This window comes from Ursus maritimus, unplaced genomic scaffold (assembly GCF_017311325.1).
Source record: "Ursus maritimus isolate PB19 unplaced genomic scaffold, ASM1731132v1 scaffold_35, whole genome shotgun sequence".
Classification (NCBI taxonomy): domain Eukaryota; kingdom Metazoa; phylum Chordata; class Mammalia; order Carnivora; family Ursidae; genus Ursus; species Ursus maritimus.
This window is the reverse complement of record NW_024426119.1, coordinates 23,533,215-23,552,762: the sequence shown is the minus strand read 5'-3', so window position 1 is coordinate 23,552,762 and position 19,548 is coordinate 23,533,215. Positions and strand designations below refer to the sequence as shown.

Here is a 19,548-nt window from a genome sequence, read left to right as displayed (position 1 = left end):
CCAGCCACCGGGCCACTAGATTCTCTCCTGAGCAGTAACTCCACTTCCTAAAGACTGCTGCTGAGACTTGTAAAGTCCGAAAGTTCTGAGCTAAATCCTCCTGCCCTGTCTACCCCCTGGGAACCTGGGACATGTACCTTCCTACCCTCAACCTTTCTCACCTCTTCCTGTCCCCTCTGTTGTCACCTTTTCCTTTGATGTCCTCAGAACCTTGCTGCTGTTTCCCTACTCCCTGATCTCCGTCCTGCACTCCCCCTCATTCATCTCTAGTCTCCCTGCCCCACTGCTGAGCTTTGGCATTCCCTTTTGCTAACACCTCGCCTTCAAGTGTTTAAATCCATTACGGTTGACGAGGACGTGTTGGGGCGGGACCAATAGGGGCAATCAGAGAACTAAGTGGTCAGCCCGCTCATCATCATGAAGTGCTCCTATTTCCAAGTGTACTAAGAATTCTAAAAAGAAAAGGAGAAGAGAGCTGCAGTAGGACAAGAGAACCCTGTGAGTCCCTGGTCATCGTCCTTTTGTCAGAGGCTCTGGGCCAGCAGTGCAGCAGCATGGGGTGGTCTTAGAGCACCACCAGCCCCATGACTCTATGAGTCCCAGATCAGGCCTCCTCAAGCTGTCCCTTTTAGTATCTCTCAGGGTACCCAATTCCTAGTCAATCCAGAAATTTGTGTTTGAGTTGTAGGGGTTTATAATACCAGTGTTTAGTGAGGACTTACCATGTCTGTGGCACTATCCCGAGAGCTTTACATGCAATAGTTTATTTAACTCCCACTGAAATCTTATAGTGTACGTTCTGTTGTTATTTCTATAAAGGAGCAAAGTGAGGCTCAGAGAGGTTCAGTAACTTGTTTGAGGCCGCACAGTAAGTGACACATTGGGATATGAATCCAGGCAATCTAAGGCACATACAGCTGGAATACTAAAACGAATAAAAATCTCTTTCCTTCAAGGATGGTACAGTTTAGGAAAGGCAGAATATAATAAGAATTCTAAACGTCTGATTACCAAAGTGCTATGGGAGGGGGGCAAATGAGGAAAAATACATCAGATTGGTAGCTGACGAAGGGCCTCACGGCTTTGAGTCCTCACAACAAACAACGCTATCTTCACAGGTTTATTAGGCATATTAATATTTGCTGATATAAAGAATAAATAAAGCATACTGTATGGTGACTAACATAATATAATAAAAAATCATTATTAAAAAAAAATGAAAAAAAAAATGAATAAATAAAGCAAAGTCTCAAGCGATGATAACACCTAAAAGCTACAGAATTCTTTAAGAGTTGGGCGCCTGGGTAGCACAGCGGTTAAGCGTCTGCCTTCGGCTCAGGGCGTGATCCCGGCATTATGGGATCGAGCCCCACATCAGGCTCCTCCACTGGGAGCCTGCTTCTTCCTCTCCCACTCCCCCTGCTTGTGTTCCCTCTCTCGCTGGCTAGCTCTATCTCTGTTGAATAAATAAAAAAATCTAAAAAAAAAAAAAAAGAATTCTTTAAGAGTTTACAAAACATTCTCACACAATTGTGTCAATTTATTCTTTCAACAACCCTATGGAGGGATAATATTGTTCATATACGTGAATAAGAAATCTTGGGAAGGGTCATCTCTGGCTCACAAGCAGATGAACTAAATTAACTCATGTAAAGTCCGTAGCCTCTACAAAGTCCTGGTGAGAGCTTCATCACTCTAAAAGGCCCTAAGAGACTTAATGCCATACTCATGGCCACGCAGAGCTTAAAGACCAGAGCTAGAACTAGAATTTATAGCTCTGATCTCAAATGTATACTCTTTCCCCTGGTTGGCTACAAATGCACTGGAATATAACTATGAAAAACAGAAAATGTTTTGCTTTGTTTTGTTTCACTTTGTTAGCGTTCAAAAACCAAAACCACAATGGTGAAGAGTATTGGGATATTAACTCCATATCCCGATGGAAGGATAAGTTTGTAGAATTGCAACGCCGTATCTGAATCTCCCTCTTAAGCCATTCCCACACATAAAGTTCTTTATCTTCTTTATCCTCTACAATATTATCTTTTTGTAGTCTAAAAATAAGAATCCAAAATGGCTCATGCAATAGGAGTATACTTACAGGAAAACAGGTTTGACATGAACGAAAATGCGGATGAAGTTGTAAAAATGAAAATGTAGGAGACTGTAGGTAATGTTTTTATTTAAAAATTAAATTTCAGATCCAATAAATGTATGCTGAGTGTGTACTAGTATCTAATACATTGTTTTGGTTTTTATAATTAAATGAATTTGAGAAGAATAAGAAAAAGATGGGAGAAAGAACAGAAGGAGGAGAGGAGACTAATAATGGACACCATAGCTTTTACTCATCGGTCCACCCTTTCTTTGGTCAAAAAAAAAAAATCCTTGCTTATATATGTCACCCCAACAAATTAGTAATTGCTTATAAACAGAACATTGGCCCTGTACTTTTACTAACATAGAAAATAACATGTTGCTCCTTTAAATTTTAGCAAGAAGCTTCTTTTTCACTACAGCTTAGACAAATGTTTTAAAAAAAAAAATCTTACTCTGGAAATTTTCAACTTTCTACTGTCTCATGTATTTTTAAAAATAAAAGAGCGTCTTTACAACAATTCGTGTGAAACAAGTTAACTCTGACTTGAAGCCATAAAATTTAAATAACAAAAAGGGCAATTAGACCGCCACAGGGCCTCTCTGGAAGGACCAAGGTGCTAGCAATGATGAGATGAGTCAGAGATTAGGAAAGATTAGATGGGTCAAAAAAGAGCCAAAGCCCACCCTTGGTTAGGACTGGAGTTTAGCTTAGGTTACATTCATCTTTCTTAGTTCTTTCATTTCTCAAGGTGAAATTTCCAATCCACGGAGCCAAAGAATGCCTTTGTTTTAAAACAAAACCTTTACTGTTGTAAACATCTAAAACATGAATGCCTTTATTTTGAGGGTGAGGGTATACAATAAGCTAAACACTAAATTCATGTAATGTTCAAATATGCTCATGCCCAGTAAGGGGTTTATTTCTCCCACCAGATAAGAAAACCAAAATACAAGATCGTTTCCGTCAAGTAGAGGCAGATGTGCCTGGTTCCTGGGCCCAAGTCTTGGCAGTGTCAAGATCTTTGTAGTGTGTTTTTTTAACAGTTTACTCGGTTCTTTTAGTGCAAGTCAGTCTCCTTGCAGTGACTGAATCACACTCTACATTTTTCTCCCTTGTCCCAAAATAAAACTACGAGCTGTGGAAATTCAGCCCGAACATGTTTTAAAATTTCTTTTAAGTGGAGGTAGTGAGGATTCCTTATCTGGAAAATAAAGGTGAATAACTTCTGAATATGCCAGCTAACTGGCCATCTCAGGCAAGCTCCTTTCCTCGCTTAAAACGTACCGATCGGCTGACATAAATGAATTTAGAATTCTAAGTGCGGACAGCTAGAGGTTATGCACCAGAATTAGGTACAACATGCTCTGGTCGCTTCAGTTTCGGCGTCCGAGCCTGAAGGCCTATGGCCGGACGCCCAGGTTCAAGGCTTATTAGGATGACAGCTTTACTACAGTAAGCAGCGGCATATGGCAGCGATTAGGAGTGGGGTCCAAACCCAGATGGCCTGGGTGTAACTCCTAGCTCTCCTATCGGCAAGCTATTTGATGGCACTGTTTTCTCATCTGTAAAATGGGAACAATAGTACATAACCTGCTTTCATCGAGCTACTGTAGAGATTAAATGAGTTAAGTCTCAGGGAGCGGGAGGTGTATTTACACTTCAAGTGATTACAGCAGTTCATCCATAAAAACATTTGTTTGCCCTTAAAAATAGTTTTGTAGGTGCCAAGGAGTTAGACACAAAAAAACTTTGAATAAAGCGAGCTAATCAAGAGACACCACAGAGTTCTGGCATTTGGAGGACCCCTTTCCTCACTTACGCAAAGATTAAACCACTAGAGCTCTAATTGTAGGAGTCAGACCGAGATCAGTGGAGATAAAAATTTCATCTTTGTTTTTAATAAAGCTGCTGGAGGGCCACCTGGGTGCTCAGTCAGTTAAGCGTCCCACTCTTGATTTCAGTTCAGGTCACGATCTCAGGTCCTGAGACTGAGCCCTGCATCAGGCTCTGCACACAGGGTGGAGTCTGCTTCTCCCACTCCCTCTGCTCCTCCATCACCACTCTCCCACCACTCCCCCACCCCCGAACCTCGCCCACTCACTCTTTCTCTAAAATAAAATAAAATAAAACAAAACAAAATAAGCAAGCTGCTGGAGACCAGACTATAGGTCTGTGGGCTAAATGGGCTTGCTAATAATTGACCTTTAGACCCATCTAGCTGTAGACAAGGGAAGCTCTAAACTACCAGGACCCTCCTACCACCCCCGCCCCGAGGATCTGCTCCTGTAAAATTGTTGGAATGAAGAGCAGGCCAGAATGTACTGTGCACACAGGCAGAACCCAAAGAGAAAGGGAAGGAAGGAGGCTCTGGGTCAGACACACACTCCCTGCCCCCAAACACAGCAATCGGAGAAGTCACTACTGGGAGAGGGGAGTGGGCAAGGAAGTTCAAGAAGCTCAAAGTGTTATTTTGGGGCTGTCCCTCCAAGTGAAAATATAAAGAATGAGACCTAGGAAAGAGTGGAGAGTAAGCATTCCCATCCCATCATGTAGCCACAATTAAAAGGCCACATCTGTGCCATCCAATCAGGTAGCCACAAGTTACATATGACTGTTTAAATCTAAACTTAAAAAAAAAATCTAAATTAGGACCCCTGGGTGATTCAGTCGGTTAAGCATCCGCCTTGGGCTCAGGTTGTGATCCCAGGGTTCTGGGATGGAGCCCCAGATTGGGCTCCCTGCTCAGCTGGGCGTGCACTTCTCCCTCTCTGTCTCTGTCTCTCTCTCTCTCTCAAATAAATAAATAATCTGTTTTAAAAAATCTAAATTAATTAAAATTAAATAAAATTTTAAATTCAGTTTCTCAATCGCATTAGCCACGTTTCAAGTGCTCAGTATCCACATGGGGCTGTTGGCTTTCACACTGGGCAGCACAAAGATCTATTTCCCTCACTGCTGAAAGCTCTATTGGACAGCGCTGGGACACACGGGTCACTGACTTCATGGAAACTTGTCTACATGTGTGATTTATCTTAGAGCAATGCTAATGATATGCCCACTGAACTAGTTTTCTTCCACCTGATACTTGCACTTACACTTGCCTTCCATGTCTCGTTCCATAGCCGGCTTTGCAAGAGCACACAAGCACATTTACTATAACATAGAAAATATAACTAAGAATGAAGGCCAAGGAAAATACAACTAGAATATCAAGGCTAGTGGGCAAGTGGGAGCACAGATAAGCTGGCCATGAGGTCCTACAGAGTTAGGAGATTTGAGACACACATTTGATTCCTGCCTTTCTGGGACTCACCCCAAAGAATGTGATAAATGCACACAGCAGAGTATGGAATATTTGCGAACAAGTGATTTCAGTCTAATATTTATCCCTGTTAGAGCTTGTACAGGGGGCTCCTTAAATGCACGGACTTTATGAATACCTGAGGTAGGACTATATCTAGCATTGCTACTGAAATATTCAATTCCGAATAAAATAATAGTTAAATGCGTGGCATACTTTTATTTTTGCTAATTCCTCTATAATCTGACACCACTTCTGGCATAAAGTAGTTGCCAAAAAATTTTTTTAATGCATATTTCTTAGAATTCCATGTATGGCAGTTTTATAAAAAAAACAGTTAAGGTTAACTAACTTCAGCAAAACTCTGTCACTGTAACCATTTTAATTGAACGTAGAACTAAAACAATTTACATGAAGCCCTTTCTTCTTAAGCAAAGAATTCTGAATATAGTGATCTTTTCTTAATTAGAGCACAGAGATGTGTATTAGTACCCCACTGATCCAGAACACCCTGAATTTTTAAAGTTTATAACCATGTTTCCCTCCTCTTTCTTCCAAAAGACTGACGTTCATTCATTCAGCTGACACTTACTCTCTGCCCCCTATGACCCAACACGGCACTGGGTATGAGAGAGCAGGCAAATCAATGCGCTTTTTGCCTTCAAGAATCCGTTAGTCATCTCAGTTCAGAGAATCATAGCACATAGGGCTGGAAGTGATCTTGGAGATCATATAATAGTCTAGTGCACCTTGATGTGACACATGAAGAAACGAAAGGCAGAGAAGATAAACTACTGTTACTGCAGGAGTGGAGCAGACTCAGTTCTAACCCAATTTCCCCCTTCGGTGCCCTTCCACTATACAGGTATCCCCAGCTTTCTGAATGTTTGCATTATACCACTTCACTCCACCTACATTAGTACTTGTTTTCACTAACCAAAAGAAATCCGAAAAGGATTTTTACTTTTATGAAAAAAAGGAAAAGCAAAAACAGCATTCAGCCTTTGCTTTGCAGCCAACCCTTACGGAGGTCATGTGCACCGGAGAACAAGAGTGGCCCCACCAAGCTCTTTCCTGGGGAACTATCAGCACCTCAGCACCAAGCCGCCATAGCTTTGAATGGTCTGTGAACATTTCTGCTTTATCTTTGTGCATCCTTTAGCAAGATGTATCCTAAGGTATCAGAAAGGCCTAAGAGATTATTTTGGGGGTCTGGGAGTACTCAAAGAGTTGTCCATATCAACTAATGGTAATTGTGTCTTTGCTTTATGCCATGCTGAGTTATTTAAGGTTTCATAGATATGCTCTACTGTCAGATAACAAAGGATACCTGCGTCTGGCTCCATCTTTCCTACAGGGTGTGTTCTTCTAACAGATGCCACCCCCTAACATACTGTTGCTAAGCTTTAATGAGCTGGAAAATAAGTTGGATAAGCTCATTTAAATTGTGTCTAATATTAAAGGAAACACAGCTGACCCCTGAACAGCATGGGGGTTAGAGGCGCCAACCCCCCATGCAGTCAAAAATCCATCTGTAACTTTTGACTCCCCCCAAGTTTAACTACTAATAGCCCCCTGTTGACCAGAAGCCTTACCGATAACATAAAAACAGTTGATTAACACTTATTTTGGTATGCTGTATTATACACTCTATTCTTACAATAAAGTAAGCTACAGTAATGAAAATGTTATTAAGAAAATTGTAAGGAAGAGAAAATACATTTATAGTATTATACTGTATATATCAGGGGGAAAAACACACAAAATAACACAACACATATAAGGGGACCCGTACAATTCAAACCCATGTTTGAGGGTCAATCGTAAAATGTGAAAACCCAGCAGACTGTTTGACATATAAGGAGCCCAGGCCACAGAACACGGACTGTGAGACCTCTGTCTTGGCTATGCCAACACCTTTGTGCTTATTTTTGGTTCTCAGCTATTTTCCAAAGAATTGAGGTTGTTAGGGAAATAAACATTTCTCTCTTTAGAGGGTGAGCTTTTTTGTAATTGGCCTGTCCACTGAGTAGTCTCCTTAGCATAGGCTGTTCCAGGGTATCAATATATACAGATGGTACATTAATGAAAGAAGACTGTTTCTGAAAGGGAATGGTTAGGAATCTCAACTGAGCTATTCTTGTAAATAGATCTTGGGGCAATGTCTTTTTCCTGTGGGAAAATGTCTCAAATTTAATGAAGAACACAGCTTGATACATAAAACTGCACTGAACACAAAAATTTTCATAAGTAATCTAGTATGTATTTGACATAAAGACTTACAATAACTTGAGGTTTTTTTTTTTTAAAGATTTTATTTATTTATTCGACAGAGATAGAGACAGCCAGCAAGAGAGGGAACACAAGCAGGGGGAGTGGGAGAGGAAGAAGCAGGCTCATAGCGGAAGAGCCTGATGTGGGGCTCGATCCCGTAACGCCGGGATCACGCCCTGAGCCGAAGGCAGATGCTTAACCGCTGTGCCACCCAGGCGCCCCAATAACTTGAGTTTTTAATCTCTGATCTGGTTAGCTTTTTATTCCCCTTCATTTAATATGAACTACAGTTCATCACATATCTTATAGTCATTGAACTGACCCCCTGACTTTTAGCAAGGAAATTGTAACATAGGCAGCTTGAGAATATAAGTTATAGTGCATTTGATATACAAAGCAAAACTCCATAAGTAGCATTTTATTAGTTCAGATCAATAGACATCTTCTGATTCTAATTACTCAGGAAGAAGCATATATTGTCCTCAACTATATTGCAAATTAACAGTAATAATCCTATTACTGAGGGACAGGTCTCAAAATAGGTGAGAAAAAAAGCTGTTCTTAAAATACCCTGGAGCATTTTAAAAGCTCTTATTTATATGAAATGATTGGCAGCTTGATTTAAAATCTTTTGTATCTGTTAATTTAAAAGATCACAAGGGAAGTTGAAAAACAGATAATCATTCAGGCTTCTCTGAGTTACCATGCTATCAAAGTAATTAACCAATATGTTCTTAACGACATTTTATAATTGAGACTTTTTACTAATACATTCTGGTATTCTCTTAATTATGAATTAGTACAGACTTACCGAATTTGCAAATGTAAATACTTCAGTACATATGCTATTTTAATCTGAGATAAATTCTTTAATAAACAGTACTAAATACTCACAGCAACAAATTGGTTATTTTCTAATTTAATGATGTCTCCCACTTTGACATTCATCCATTTTTCATTCTGCAGTCTAAGGACAAAAACAAAATTAACTGTTTTCAAGAACAGAGAAAAAATCAAAGGAATGTATTCACAATGGTACATCATATAACAGAATCAGATGAGACTTTTCTAGAATGTTAAATTCAAAGGACCTTACATTACAAAGTCTTTTACCCGAGTGATGTGAGAACTAAGGCCCAGAGAGGTCAAGTGATTCGCCCAAGGATACCCAGTAAATTAGGGTTATCCCTGGGACTAAACTCAAGATGCCTAACTCTCGGCTGCGTGATCTTTCCATCACCCATGGTGCCAGCTTTATATACCAGCTATTAACTCTTGCTTGTGTTTCCTTGACCAGAACAATGGCCAGTTGCGATGGGGGGGGGGGTGGCAGCAGTAAATTCAGTCATTTTTTCAGACTCTATATTAAAAAATATAGAAATAAAACATCACTGCCATTATCTCCAAAGTCTGTTTAACCAGAGGCGAAGGAAATTGGTCCAGGGCAATAGCTAAAATGCACATAAGAGAAAAAGAATAAGAATTTTGGAAAGGACATGAACAACGAGTGATAAAGGCAGCCTTGGAAGACTCAATAAGAAAGAACACTTACCAATCACCCATAAACACTGTGGCTGAAGGACAGGCTTGGGGGCACTTTACTGGCTAGGACCAACAGCTCAGATTGAGAACAACCTCGCCGAGATGCTGTCCTGCTTTCTTTTAGGCTTACGTATATGATGGAGCCCCTCATTTACCCTTCACCAGATTCAAAAGGGTTTATGATAAAGAGCTATTGTGTTTAGTTGGTTGGGTCCCTTGTGACACACTGGGGACACAGGCCATCTGGAAATGGACCACCTGTGGCAGTATACCATGACGCTATTCATCCCTTCAGAAATTCTCTGAAACTTAAACCAGCTTTGTTTTCTGAGTTAAAAGCCTTCCTCACGCTTCTTTCCCGGCAAGTCTCTTCCAAGAGAGAAGGCTGGAATGAGAAGGACAGGTTGCCCAACAAGTTAAGGTGGGCGGGTTAATTTCATTCTGCAGTTTAAAAAAAAAAACAAAAACCTAATTTACTTGTTTTATAGGCTGGAAAACAGTTTTAAATATTTATACAACTGTGAAATATGCCTCACACTATCAACCCTGCTGGGTCATTTGGCTTAAGCACTCAAAGAATTTTTCTTTAATACAGATCCAAGTACATGTTGTTCTGGAAAGTTTTCAATTGCAGCATTTTCATCTCTAGCCAGAATTCAATCACTTTTCTAATGCCACACTTTTCTGCACTTTATCTAGTTCGACAACAATGGGACAACCTAGGAAGTCTTCTAAATCTCATTTTATTTATTTTTACAGATACAGATTACGTGCTGGTTTATTTCTCCCGGATACCGCCTCCTTTGGAGCATTAGTGGCATTTCTCCGGGGACGGTTTCTCAGATAAAGGTCGATATGAATGGACTGAGATAGAGACCGTGTCTTTATTTACGCAGAATGCACTGCTACTGAATTGCCCTGAAGTCTCGACTGAAAGTGCATCTGCTTTAGGGAGAAGCTCGGATGATATTAAGCTTCATTTCCGAACTTATTCCTCCTTCCTATCCACTGTAAGCTCCAGGAAGGACTGCACCCTAACTCTTCCTCCCAAACAGAAAATCAATCAAAGTAAAAAGGGAACCCTACAGGATCTCTTACACATTTCAAAATGCATGTTTGATAGTTAAGTTTGAATAGATAAATAGCAACAGCCACTATTTGGGAGAACAAACCAAAACCTGAGTTTTCTCACATAAATTCTGTTTTCTCAAGTCTAGTATCTTATTATCTCCCCCTATAAAACCAAAGCAATTGGAAAGAAATTAGTAAAAGTGTGGTGGTATCCATGAGAATTACAGTAGGCCATGTGTGATATCTTGGCTAAACCCCTTATTTGAATATATATCTGTCAAAAAATCTGGTAACCCCAATCAAAGGAGGGTTTTTAAAAAATATTACTTCCGGGGTGCCTGGGTGGCTCAGTCGTTGAGCGTCTGCCTTCGGCTGAGGGCGTGATCCCGGGGTCATGGGATCGAGCCCCACATCAGGCTCCTCTGCTGGGAGCCTGCTTCTTCCTCTCCCACTCCCCCTGCTTGTGTTCCCTCTCTTGCTGCCTGTCTGTCAGATAAATAAATAAAATCTTAAAAAATAAATAAAAAATAAAAAATATTACTTCCTATCCTATCTTGGCAAGTAATTATAACTACTAGGATCTCAAAGGTATATTTCAGTAAGCACTCAGGGTCATATCTACAAAGTATCCAAACTTACCAAACAAGCATAAACTGATAAAGACCTGCAAGTGAATTTAAATCATCTGTGTTTTAAATCCCACCATTTTTATTGTCCTGCCCACTACTAACACCACTGATGACACAACATCAAAGACACACCAGCAGGACTGGAGGGGCGGACGGGAAGATTTGCTTTAAAGCTCATCTTTGAAATATTGCTAGACTTCTTCTGAGATTTTAGCTTGTATAGTAATTGCATTTCATCATCATCCCAAAACACTGAAAACACACTCCCTGTCTCTCCATGTGTGGTGCAGCTGTTTCTGGGGCTCATGTTTGAATCAGGCTTGCATCACAGCTCTGCGAGGGAGACACGGGCTGGCTTCATGGGCTGTGATGAGGACACCTGGCTCCACAGACTGGCACCCACAAACTTTGCCTTTACCTTTGTCAGGGAAAGCCCTTCTGTTCTCATAAAAGAATTACAATATATGCATATTCTGAAAGCAAGTTAATTCATTTCATTGCACCGAATCCAGAAATTCCAAGATTTTAAAATAAGCTTCAATTTTCAGTATCATCACATAATTATTTCAGGTCTTGAAATAACCTAGTTAATGGTTCTTTGAATCAGGCTTTTCTAAAATAGCTGTGGTCATGATAGAGACTTTAGCTTAGTAAACTCACAGGCCAGTTGTTAAATAATAAGTCAAAATTCCAGAAAGAGATTTATGAAATTTAAATTCCAAAGTCACCATAAAACATTTGAAGTTAAACTACCACAGCATGGCAACTAGAATTACTTTGAGGAAGGAACTTTTAAAAATACACCCACTAATTATATACCTATTCTCAGAACATGAGAGATTCTGATGTTCTGAGAAAAGATGGTAAGAGATGCAACTGTATGTAGTAATTGTTTGATAAATTGGTCTCAATCTGTTTCGTGCTGATGAGACATCCAGAGCGCTAGGCTATGTTGAGAAACTTCTTGAGAAAACATAATTCCGAGTAGATAGCCCCTTCCATGCTCCCTGTCATTGAACTATTAGTTCTAGAAGCTAGAAATCAAGCACTTGCTTTGAGCAACATACCAGGCCCACTGCTGAAGTGTAAGGGCAGAAGGAGAACTTCAATGGGCTCAAGTCTCCTGTCATTTTTTTCCATACTCTAATACTTGTGACTCCTATTAGCAACATAGATTCCTGAAAAGAGAATTTCCTCAAAGCTACAGAAGACACGTTGGAGTATTAAAGAGACAATGAAGAAGGTCAATATAACTGATCTCCCCTAATTAACCAGTCAAACCACGTATAATGAGTTTGGTTTCTTCTTTCATCTCAAGCCCATGTCAGATCTATAACTTACAAAAATATTCTCCTGCCCATACAGATCTCGCTTTACTCACCACTGTATCCTCAGGACCTAGAATAATGCCTAATCCCTAGCAGGCCCCCAATAAATGCTTGTTGACTGAATGAAAATTAATAAACACAGAATCATTATTGCCAAAAATATTTGAATGACAGCATTTCCCTGAATGTCTAATAAGAATTATAGCAACCAACATTTATTTAGTGCTTACTGTATGCCAGTGACTGTGCTGAAGCCTTCATGTACAAGGTTTCCAAATAAATACAAGTGACACCCAATTAAATTTGAATTTCAGATAAACGACAAATAATTTTTAGTATAAGTGTGCCCCTATACAATATTTGGAACATACTTACACTAAAATATTATCATTGCTTATCTGAACTTCAAATTTAAGTGGATGTATTTAATTTCCTACATCTGGCAACACTAGTCGTGTATCTTATCTCATTTAATCCTCACAACAACCCCACGAGATAGGTACTACTGCTACTCCCATTTTATAGAATAGAAAACTGAGGTTCAGAGAGAGAGAGAGAGAGACATTTGCCCTATCTTGCAACATCTATCAAAAAATTTTATTCCCACACACTTTGAAATAGATATTTCACTTAAAAACAACAGATCATACAGGTGCTTAAAGATGGATGTACAAGGATATTTACTGCAGTATTATGTTATGAACTATTAATTCCCCCTAATAAGGATAAGACAGATGTACCATGGTACACCTATTTAGTTACGGCTCATCCATCCAATGAAATAAATACAATTTAATCACTAAAAAGAATAAGATAATTCTACATGTGCTAATATAAAATATCCTCTAAGTTACATTACTAGGTTAAAAATAAGCATGTGCAGGACACTGCATACACATGGCAAGATTCTAACTGTGGTCGGAGGGAAGGACATACGCACACATAACTTGGTTCTTACATACATAGAAAATTTCTTGAAAGATACACAAGAAACTATTCCGTAATTGCCACTAGAGAAAGGAAATGAACAGGAAAACTGGAATGGAAGAGAGACTTCGTTTTACGGTATACTTTTGTGTACTGTTTGAATTTTTGGCATTACATAGATTGATTAAAGGATAACCGGGGAGGAAAAAATAGAAGAACAGAAAACTCTTCAAAGGCCACATGTAAGTGGCAGAGCCAGGACTGGAACCTGAATCTGACTACAAAGCCCATGTTCTTAACACATCTATATTTATTATTCTTTTTTTTTTTTTACTACATTTTCACTGATTATTATGTTTTGCCTCTTTAGAAAGAAAATGGACCCTAAAGAGCTGAACGGATTTGATCGCAGCAACGTACATACTACCGTTATTTAATATCTGCTGATCCCAAAACAGCTTGCGGTCACGGTTCCCTGACACAAATGCTCAGTGGACAGCAGCAATTTCTGTATTTTTCCAATTCCACTGCTGTCAGAGCCACCCTAGAATAAGACATAAAGCTTGGCCCTAATGCTCTAACAACAGACTGGTGAACAGGATCTCATTACATTGAGAATGAGCATAATACTCATATCTTTGGAATCTATTTATTTTGAAAAATGCAGATGTTCCCCTCCTCTTCCTCCCGTCTTATTCACACAGTGCTTATGCTGAGGCAGAGTCACACAGGGAGGTCTGAGATCAGCTGCTGAAGATGCTCTCGTACCAATTTGCCCCGGGGTGGGGGGGTTGGGAGGGGGGAAGGCAAGATGATAAAAGATGTAGTGCTTCAGCATGGATAATTTAGTTTAATGATTTGCTAAGAAAAAGTAATCAATTTTGTAAATGTCTTGCCTATTTAAATAAATCCTTGCTGGTTCTATTGGCGTTATTTGTATGCACAAACACAGTTACAATTTAGCCTTCCTATTCTCAAAACAGAATAATCGATTCACTAAGTTTTACCTGAACAATAAGCCTACTGAGAGTCGCGCAGAAAGTGTATTCTCTTTAATCATTTCCCCAAACTGAAACCATTGTGAATCAGCCTCCTAATGTCCTGACTTCTGTAAATTCTTAGTAGGATTCTTTGTTTGTTTGTTTGTTTTTAAAGATTTTATTTATTTATTTGACAGAAAGAGAGACAGCCAGCGAGAGAGGGTACACAAGCAGGGGGAGTGGGAGAGGAAGAAGCAGGCTCATACAGGAAGAGCCTGATGTGGGGCTCGATCCCATAACGCCGGGATCACGCCCTGAGCCGAAGGCAGACGCTTAACCGCTGTGCCACCCAGGCGCCCCTCTTAGTAGGATTCTATTCACAGATGCCTAATTGATGATGAGACCACAGGCAAATTGGAAGAAAATTATTTCACAGGAAGACTATGACATCTGCTCTCATATATGAATGAAGGAAATGCCTCACATTGACCATGGAGAAAACAGACTTCTTTGGGTCTAGCCTGATTTCTGGGCAGGAGATTCAGAAGATCATCTGTGTGCAAGAAGTTTATTGGCAAGTTCTCTTTGCATTAGCACCTGTGGGAGAGTGAAGGAAACACAGGGGCAGAGGGAGGAGCTGGGCTGTTGATACTATCACAACAAAAGCTCAGCCAACTTTATGGGGAGCTCTGGAGCTGGAACAGGCCTTCAGAGCTGGATCAAGGGGGGTCAGACCATTATACCTTGCACTGTTGACTCCAGCAAGAAGGGGTGACCTTGAGCAAAACAGCTCTCCTCAGCCGATGGCAATTCCTGAGAGGGACTGACAGCTGAGGGTTGTATATAGGCAGCACTCCTGGTAGCTGGGGAAATACGTTCTGCAGTCTGGAAGGGGACTGTGGGCGGCGCAATAGAGCAGCCATTACAAACTGAGAGCCCACTTCCCAATTTTGCTATTGATATGCTCTTGTAATCAGAATATTCCTTTTCAATTCTAAACTATTTCACCTTCCTCTAGTTCCAATTTCAATTCTATAAAGTCAATATGAGCAGCTGCCATGAGCCTTTGTACTCCCCACTCCATTCTATGACTTTTGGAGAAAAATCTGTACGACTTTGGGTTGTCCAAGTCACTCCTTTTTCCAATGATTAGTAAATGAGGTTGAAAGATAAATTTTTAGTAGCTCATCATTAAAAAATATTCTGATAACCACTGACTACCCAAATATCCTAGAATGTCTACATGGGGGGGAAAAACCACTATTCCTGAAATACTCCTCATATGAAGAACATATTTTGATGGAAAAAAAATTACAAGACATCACCTTAGCCTGAGTAGATCAACCGTTCTCTTCATCTAAATTGCCACATCTTGGGGTGTCTGGCTCAGTTGGTTAAGCATCTGACTCTTGGTTTGGCTCAGGTCATGACCTCATGGTCCTGAGATCCAGCCCCCAGGCTGGCTCCACACTCAGCAAGGAGTGGGCTGGAGATCCTCTCCCACCCCAAAAAATACATACATACATAAAATATTTAAATTGCCACACCTTATTTTGAGAAATCAGAGAATATTCTTTGGCCAAGCAACTCTTTTTAAAAAACACCCCAAAAGAAGATAGCTCCCAGTGGAGGAGAATGAAACCTGAGTATCTTGCTTCCAAGATAAAAGACCTATATTATGTTTCCATTGCTACTCTTAATCAATTTTCCTATATGGGGCCAGGTTAAGAGAGAACCAAATGTCTGTTAAGTCAGAAAAGAAATATTAGTTAAGTGAAGTAAGTCAAGCAGATAAAGACAATTATCATATGGTTTTACTCATATGTGGAACATAAGCAATAGCACGGAGGACCATAGGGGAAGGGAGGGAAATCCAAAGGGGGAGAAATCAGTGAGGGAGATGAACCATGAGAGACTATGGACCCCGGGAAACAATCTGAGGGTTTCAGAAGGGAAGAGGGTGGGGGGAGGGTTAACAGGATGATGGGTATTGAGGAGGGCACGTGCTGTGACGAGCACTGGGTGTTATACTTAACTAATGAATCACTGAACACTACATCAAAAACTAATTAGGTACTATACAGTGACTAACTGAAAATTTAAAAAAGAAAGCAATATTCGTTGGTTGACATCCCAAGTAATAACACATGCCATACCAATATAGATAAAGCAATGGTGTCTCTTGTGTGACTTGATTTGCTCTAGTCAGAGAACGTAATATTTCTGGAAATAGGATTCCTGATTTTGTGGCACAAAGCACAGCTATGGATATTACTGGAAGATCATGAGTTTATTTACTTACTAGATTTATAGTCACATTAAGTCCTAAACACTTTTTAAGAAAGTTTTTAAACATTACTTTAAAGTAGGTCGTAATGTTTATCATTTTGAGTTTCTCAGAAATAGGATAGTACGCAGGTAGAATTCTTAATTAGATCATCATCCAGTAGCACGTGAAGTACCATAACTCTTCATCAGTGAGTTCAAGACTGTTCCATATCTGCAAAACGAACACTGAGCCAGGGGCTGCGTGTCAGAGCAACAAGCAGAATTAGATACAGACTGTAGTTATTAAGGAACCTACAGACTTCTGGGAAAATATAAATCTGGCTCTTAAATAACACCAGTTAAATCATCCTTGCCTTTTGATACCTGGAGCAAGTGGATATTCTTTCAGTCAGCAATGAAGAATACCTGTATTCCAGGAGAATGATCTCAGTATTCGACTGTTTGCCATAAAGCTGTCATCAAAAGCCCAGCAAAAAAACTGATAGACCAGAGATTGTCTAATAAAGTATATATTAACTTTCATTCCTCAAGATATTCCCAGCTTTGTCCCCTTATACAGTGAGCTCATCAGAAAACTATATGCCTGGACTGTATTACTGTGGTCCCTCTAGACTTGGCTTCTCATGACTTAACATCATGCCAACAGATTTCAGTCAGCATTACTTGTGGTCATGAGTAAAATATCTCCCCCTTTTGAGGATTCAACCATTATGTCATTTATATTTCTCTCAGGACCAGGATAAATCTTATTGCTCACAATTACTAGAATGCTTCCTTTCATTGGGTCATCAGTTTTGTACCCTAGACACGTTCATTGCGAAGAGAGACAAAGTTCAAGGTAATGTTTCAGATTCATGAAGGAACAAATCCTAACGGATTGTTTAAACAAAATCTTGGACATTTTATAGTAAAGACTGTCCTTTGAAGATGACATTGTATGGAAAATCTTGATACTTTCAGAAGAAATATTATTCAGAAAGGACAGGAAATTGGAACCAATTTACTTAAAAATCCTTACATTCTTAAAGAGGAGAATCCTGATCTCCTATTTATGAAAGAAACAATGTAACATGGTAGAAAGTGTGTGTCGGTAGAATCAGAAGACGTGGACTTGGGTCCAAGCTCACCACCAATCAGCCATGTGACTTGGGCAAGAAGTTGACCAAAATTGAAGTTTCCCTCTATGACCTACATTAATTGGCTCAGGCAATCCCTCAGAATGTCTCTTTATTCGTAACACTAAGGTCTTTAAAATAAGATAAACTCATTTGACATTTCGACACCTGTCTATCAAGACATCTGTGAATGTCAGGTAAGATAAAAGTATGCACACATTTTGCAAACTATAAAATAATATATAAAGTACTGTGACTATTTTTGTTCTTATAAAGTATCTCATTATAAGGATGGTACATTCTGATTTCTACTTCAAGTCTTCAAAAGAGCTATCTATATCCAGTGTCCCCACTTCTTGACTGCCCATGCTTTCTCCAATCAGGATTTTTTCTCCAACTGTCCAACTGCAACCTCTCTTCAAGTTGCTAAATCAAAGGATGAATTCTCAGTCTTCACTGAGTTTCAACTACCCATTCCACATCTCTGCAGAATGACTAATATCTCAATAGAATTCTGGTCTCCCAGTCTAATCAAAGAAAAAATCCAAATAAATAAACAAATAAATAAATAAATAAAACAAACACTACCGTAATAGCAACCTCCTTCCCAGTTATTTCTCATCCTAGAACCTCAGCTAAGAACCATGGACCTCCAATTTCTCTCTTCACACACACCCAATATGGCAGCACTTTTATTGGTTCTACACTCAAAATACATTTTAATCTTTGGGTTTTAGATGACATGAAGGGAGTACTGCTACTTTATTGGGTATAGTAACAGTATTATGGCTAAATATATTGTAAGCCCTTATCTGTTCAAGACAAATACTAAAATATTTACTGATAAGGTGATATGACATACAGGATTTGCTTTTATAATACCCCAGAATATAAAAAGTGACAATGGATACAAAAGTAGGAGAAAGTTCGTGGCTGCAGCTCAGTCATACCTAAATAAGAATTCATTGTACTATTCTATTTTCATGTGTTTGAAAATCCATAAAAAGATATGTTTCTTTCTTTTTTTTTTTTAATCCTACATTACTACCACCAAGTCCATGGCATCATCTCATCTGGACAATGGTAGGAAACTCCTAATTTGTTATCTTAATTCTGCTCTTTCCCCTCTCTACAGTCCATTGTCCACACAGCAGCCAGAGAAATCTTTGTCATTCTGTGTAATTCTCCTGACCAAAACCTTCCAATAGCTTCTCATTACATTGAGTATAAAATTAGAATTCCCCACCATGACCTCCAAAACTTCACTCTTGCCAACTCCTCAGAACTCCCTTTTATCACAAAACTTTAGCCAAAGTAGATATCTTACTATCAAGTTCATTTTGACTTTGGTGCTTTTATACTTGTTTTTCCTTTTATCCAAGATTTTGGCATGGCTAGCTTACTCCCAACTCAAATCTCATCTACTCAAAGGGTCTTCTCTGGCCACCCTACTTGAAATCACTTCCTCATCTCTAATCCCATTACTCTCTATTCTATTATCCTATTTTATTTTCTTTGTTGTAGTGATAACTACCTTAAATCATATTATTTGCCTATATTTTGCTTATTACTTGTCTTTTCCCCTTATAGTAGGCCCCTAAGGGCAGGGATTTGTCTGTCCTACTCATTTTTGTATCCCCAATATGCAGGACAGTGCCCGGTTCAATATGTATTTATTCAGTAAATATTTGAATGGATTAGTTATTTACATGGTCATTCATGCTGCATGCTTAGCATGCTTAGCTCTGGGGCTGAAGTGAGTAACAGTTCTGCATGGCTACACCTGCTGGGGAGGCCCTAAGAAAGTCTAGCAGAGGTAACTGCAAAATACGGAGAGAGGGTAAGGGTAGGATGAATCATTTCAGGCAAAGTTTAACAGTTTAGAAAATAATAGCATTATTCATTTTTCCCAAAGTGTTAGCCTTTGACTTATATTTCATATGGGTATAAGGCAAGATGCACATTCCACAGGGATGCCAACTTCCTTCATG

The 19,548-nt window shown here is 39.5% G+C and overlaps 1 protein-coding gene across 1 annotated transcript in view; it reads right to left on the bottom strand.

Moving 5' to 3' along the window:
• Positions 1-19,548, bottom strand: part of ATP8B4 (ATPase phospholipid transporting 8B4 (putative)) — a 208,033-nt gene that overhangs the window by 110,214 nt on the left and 78,271 nt on the right. Inside the window, 1 exon segment of the mRNA XM_008705952.2 lies at positions 8,571-8,643. Within this exon segment, the coding sequence (XP_008704174.2) occupies positions 8,571-8,643 (73 nt within the window).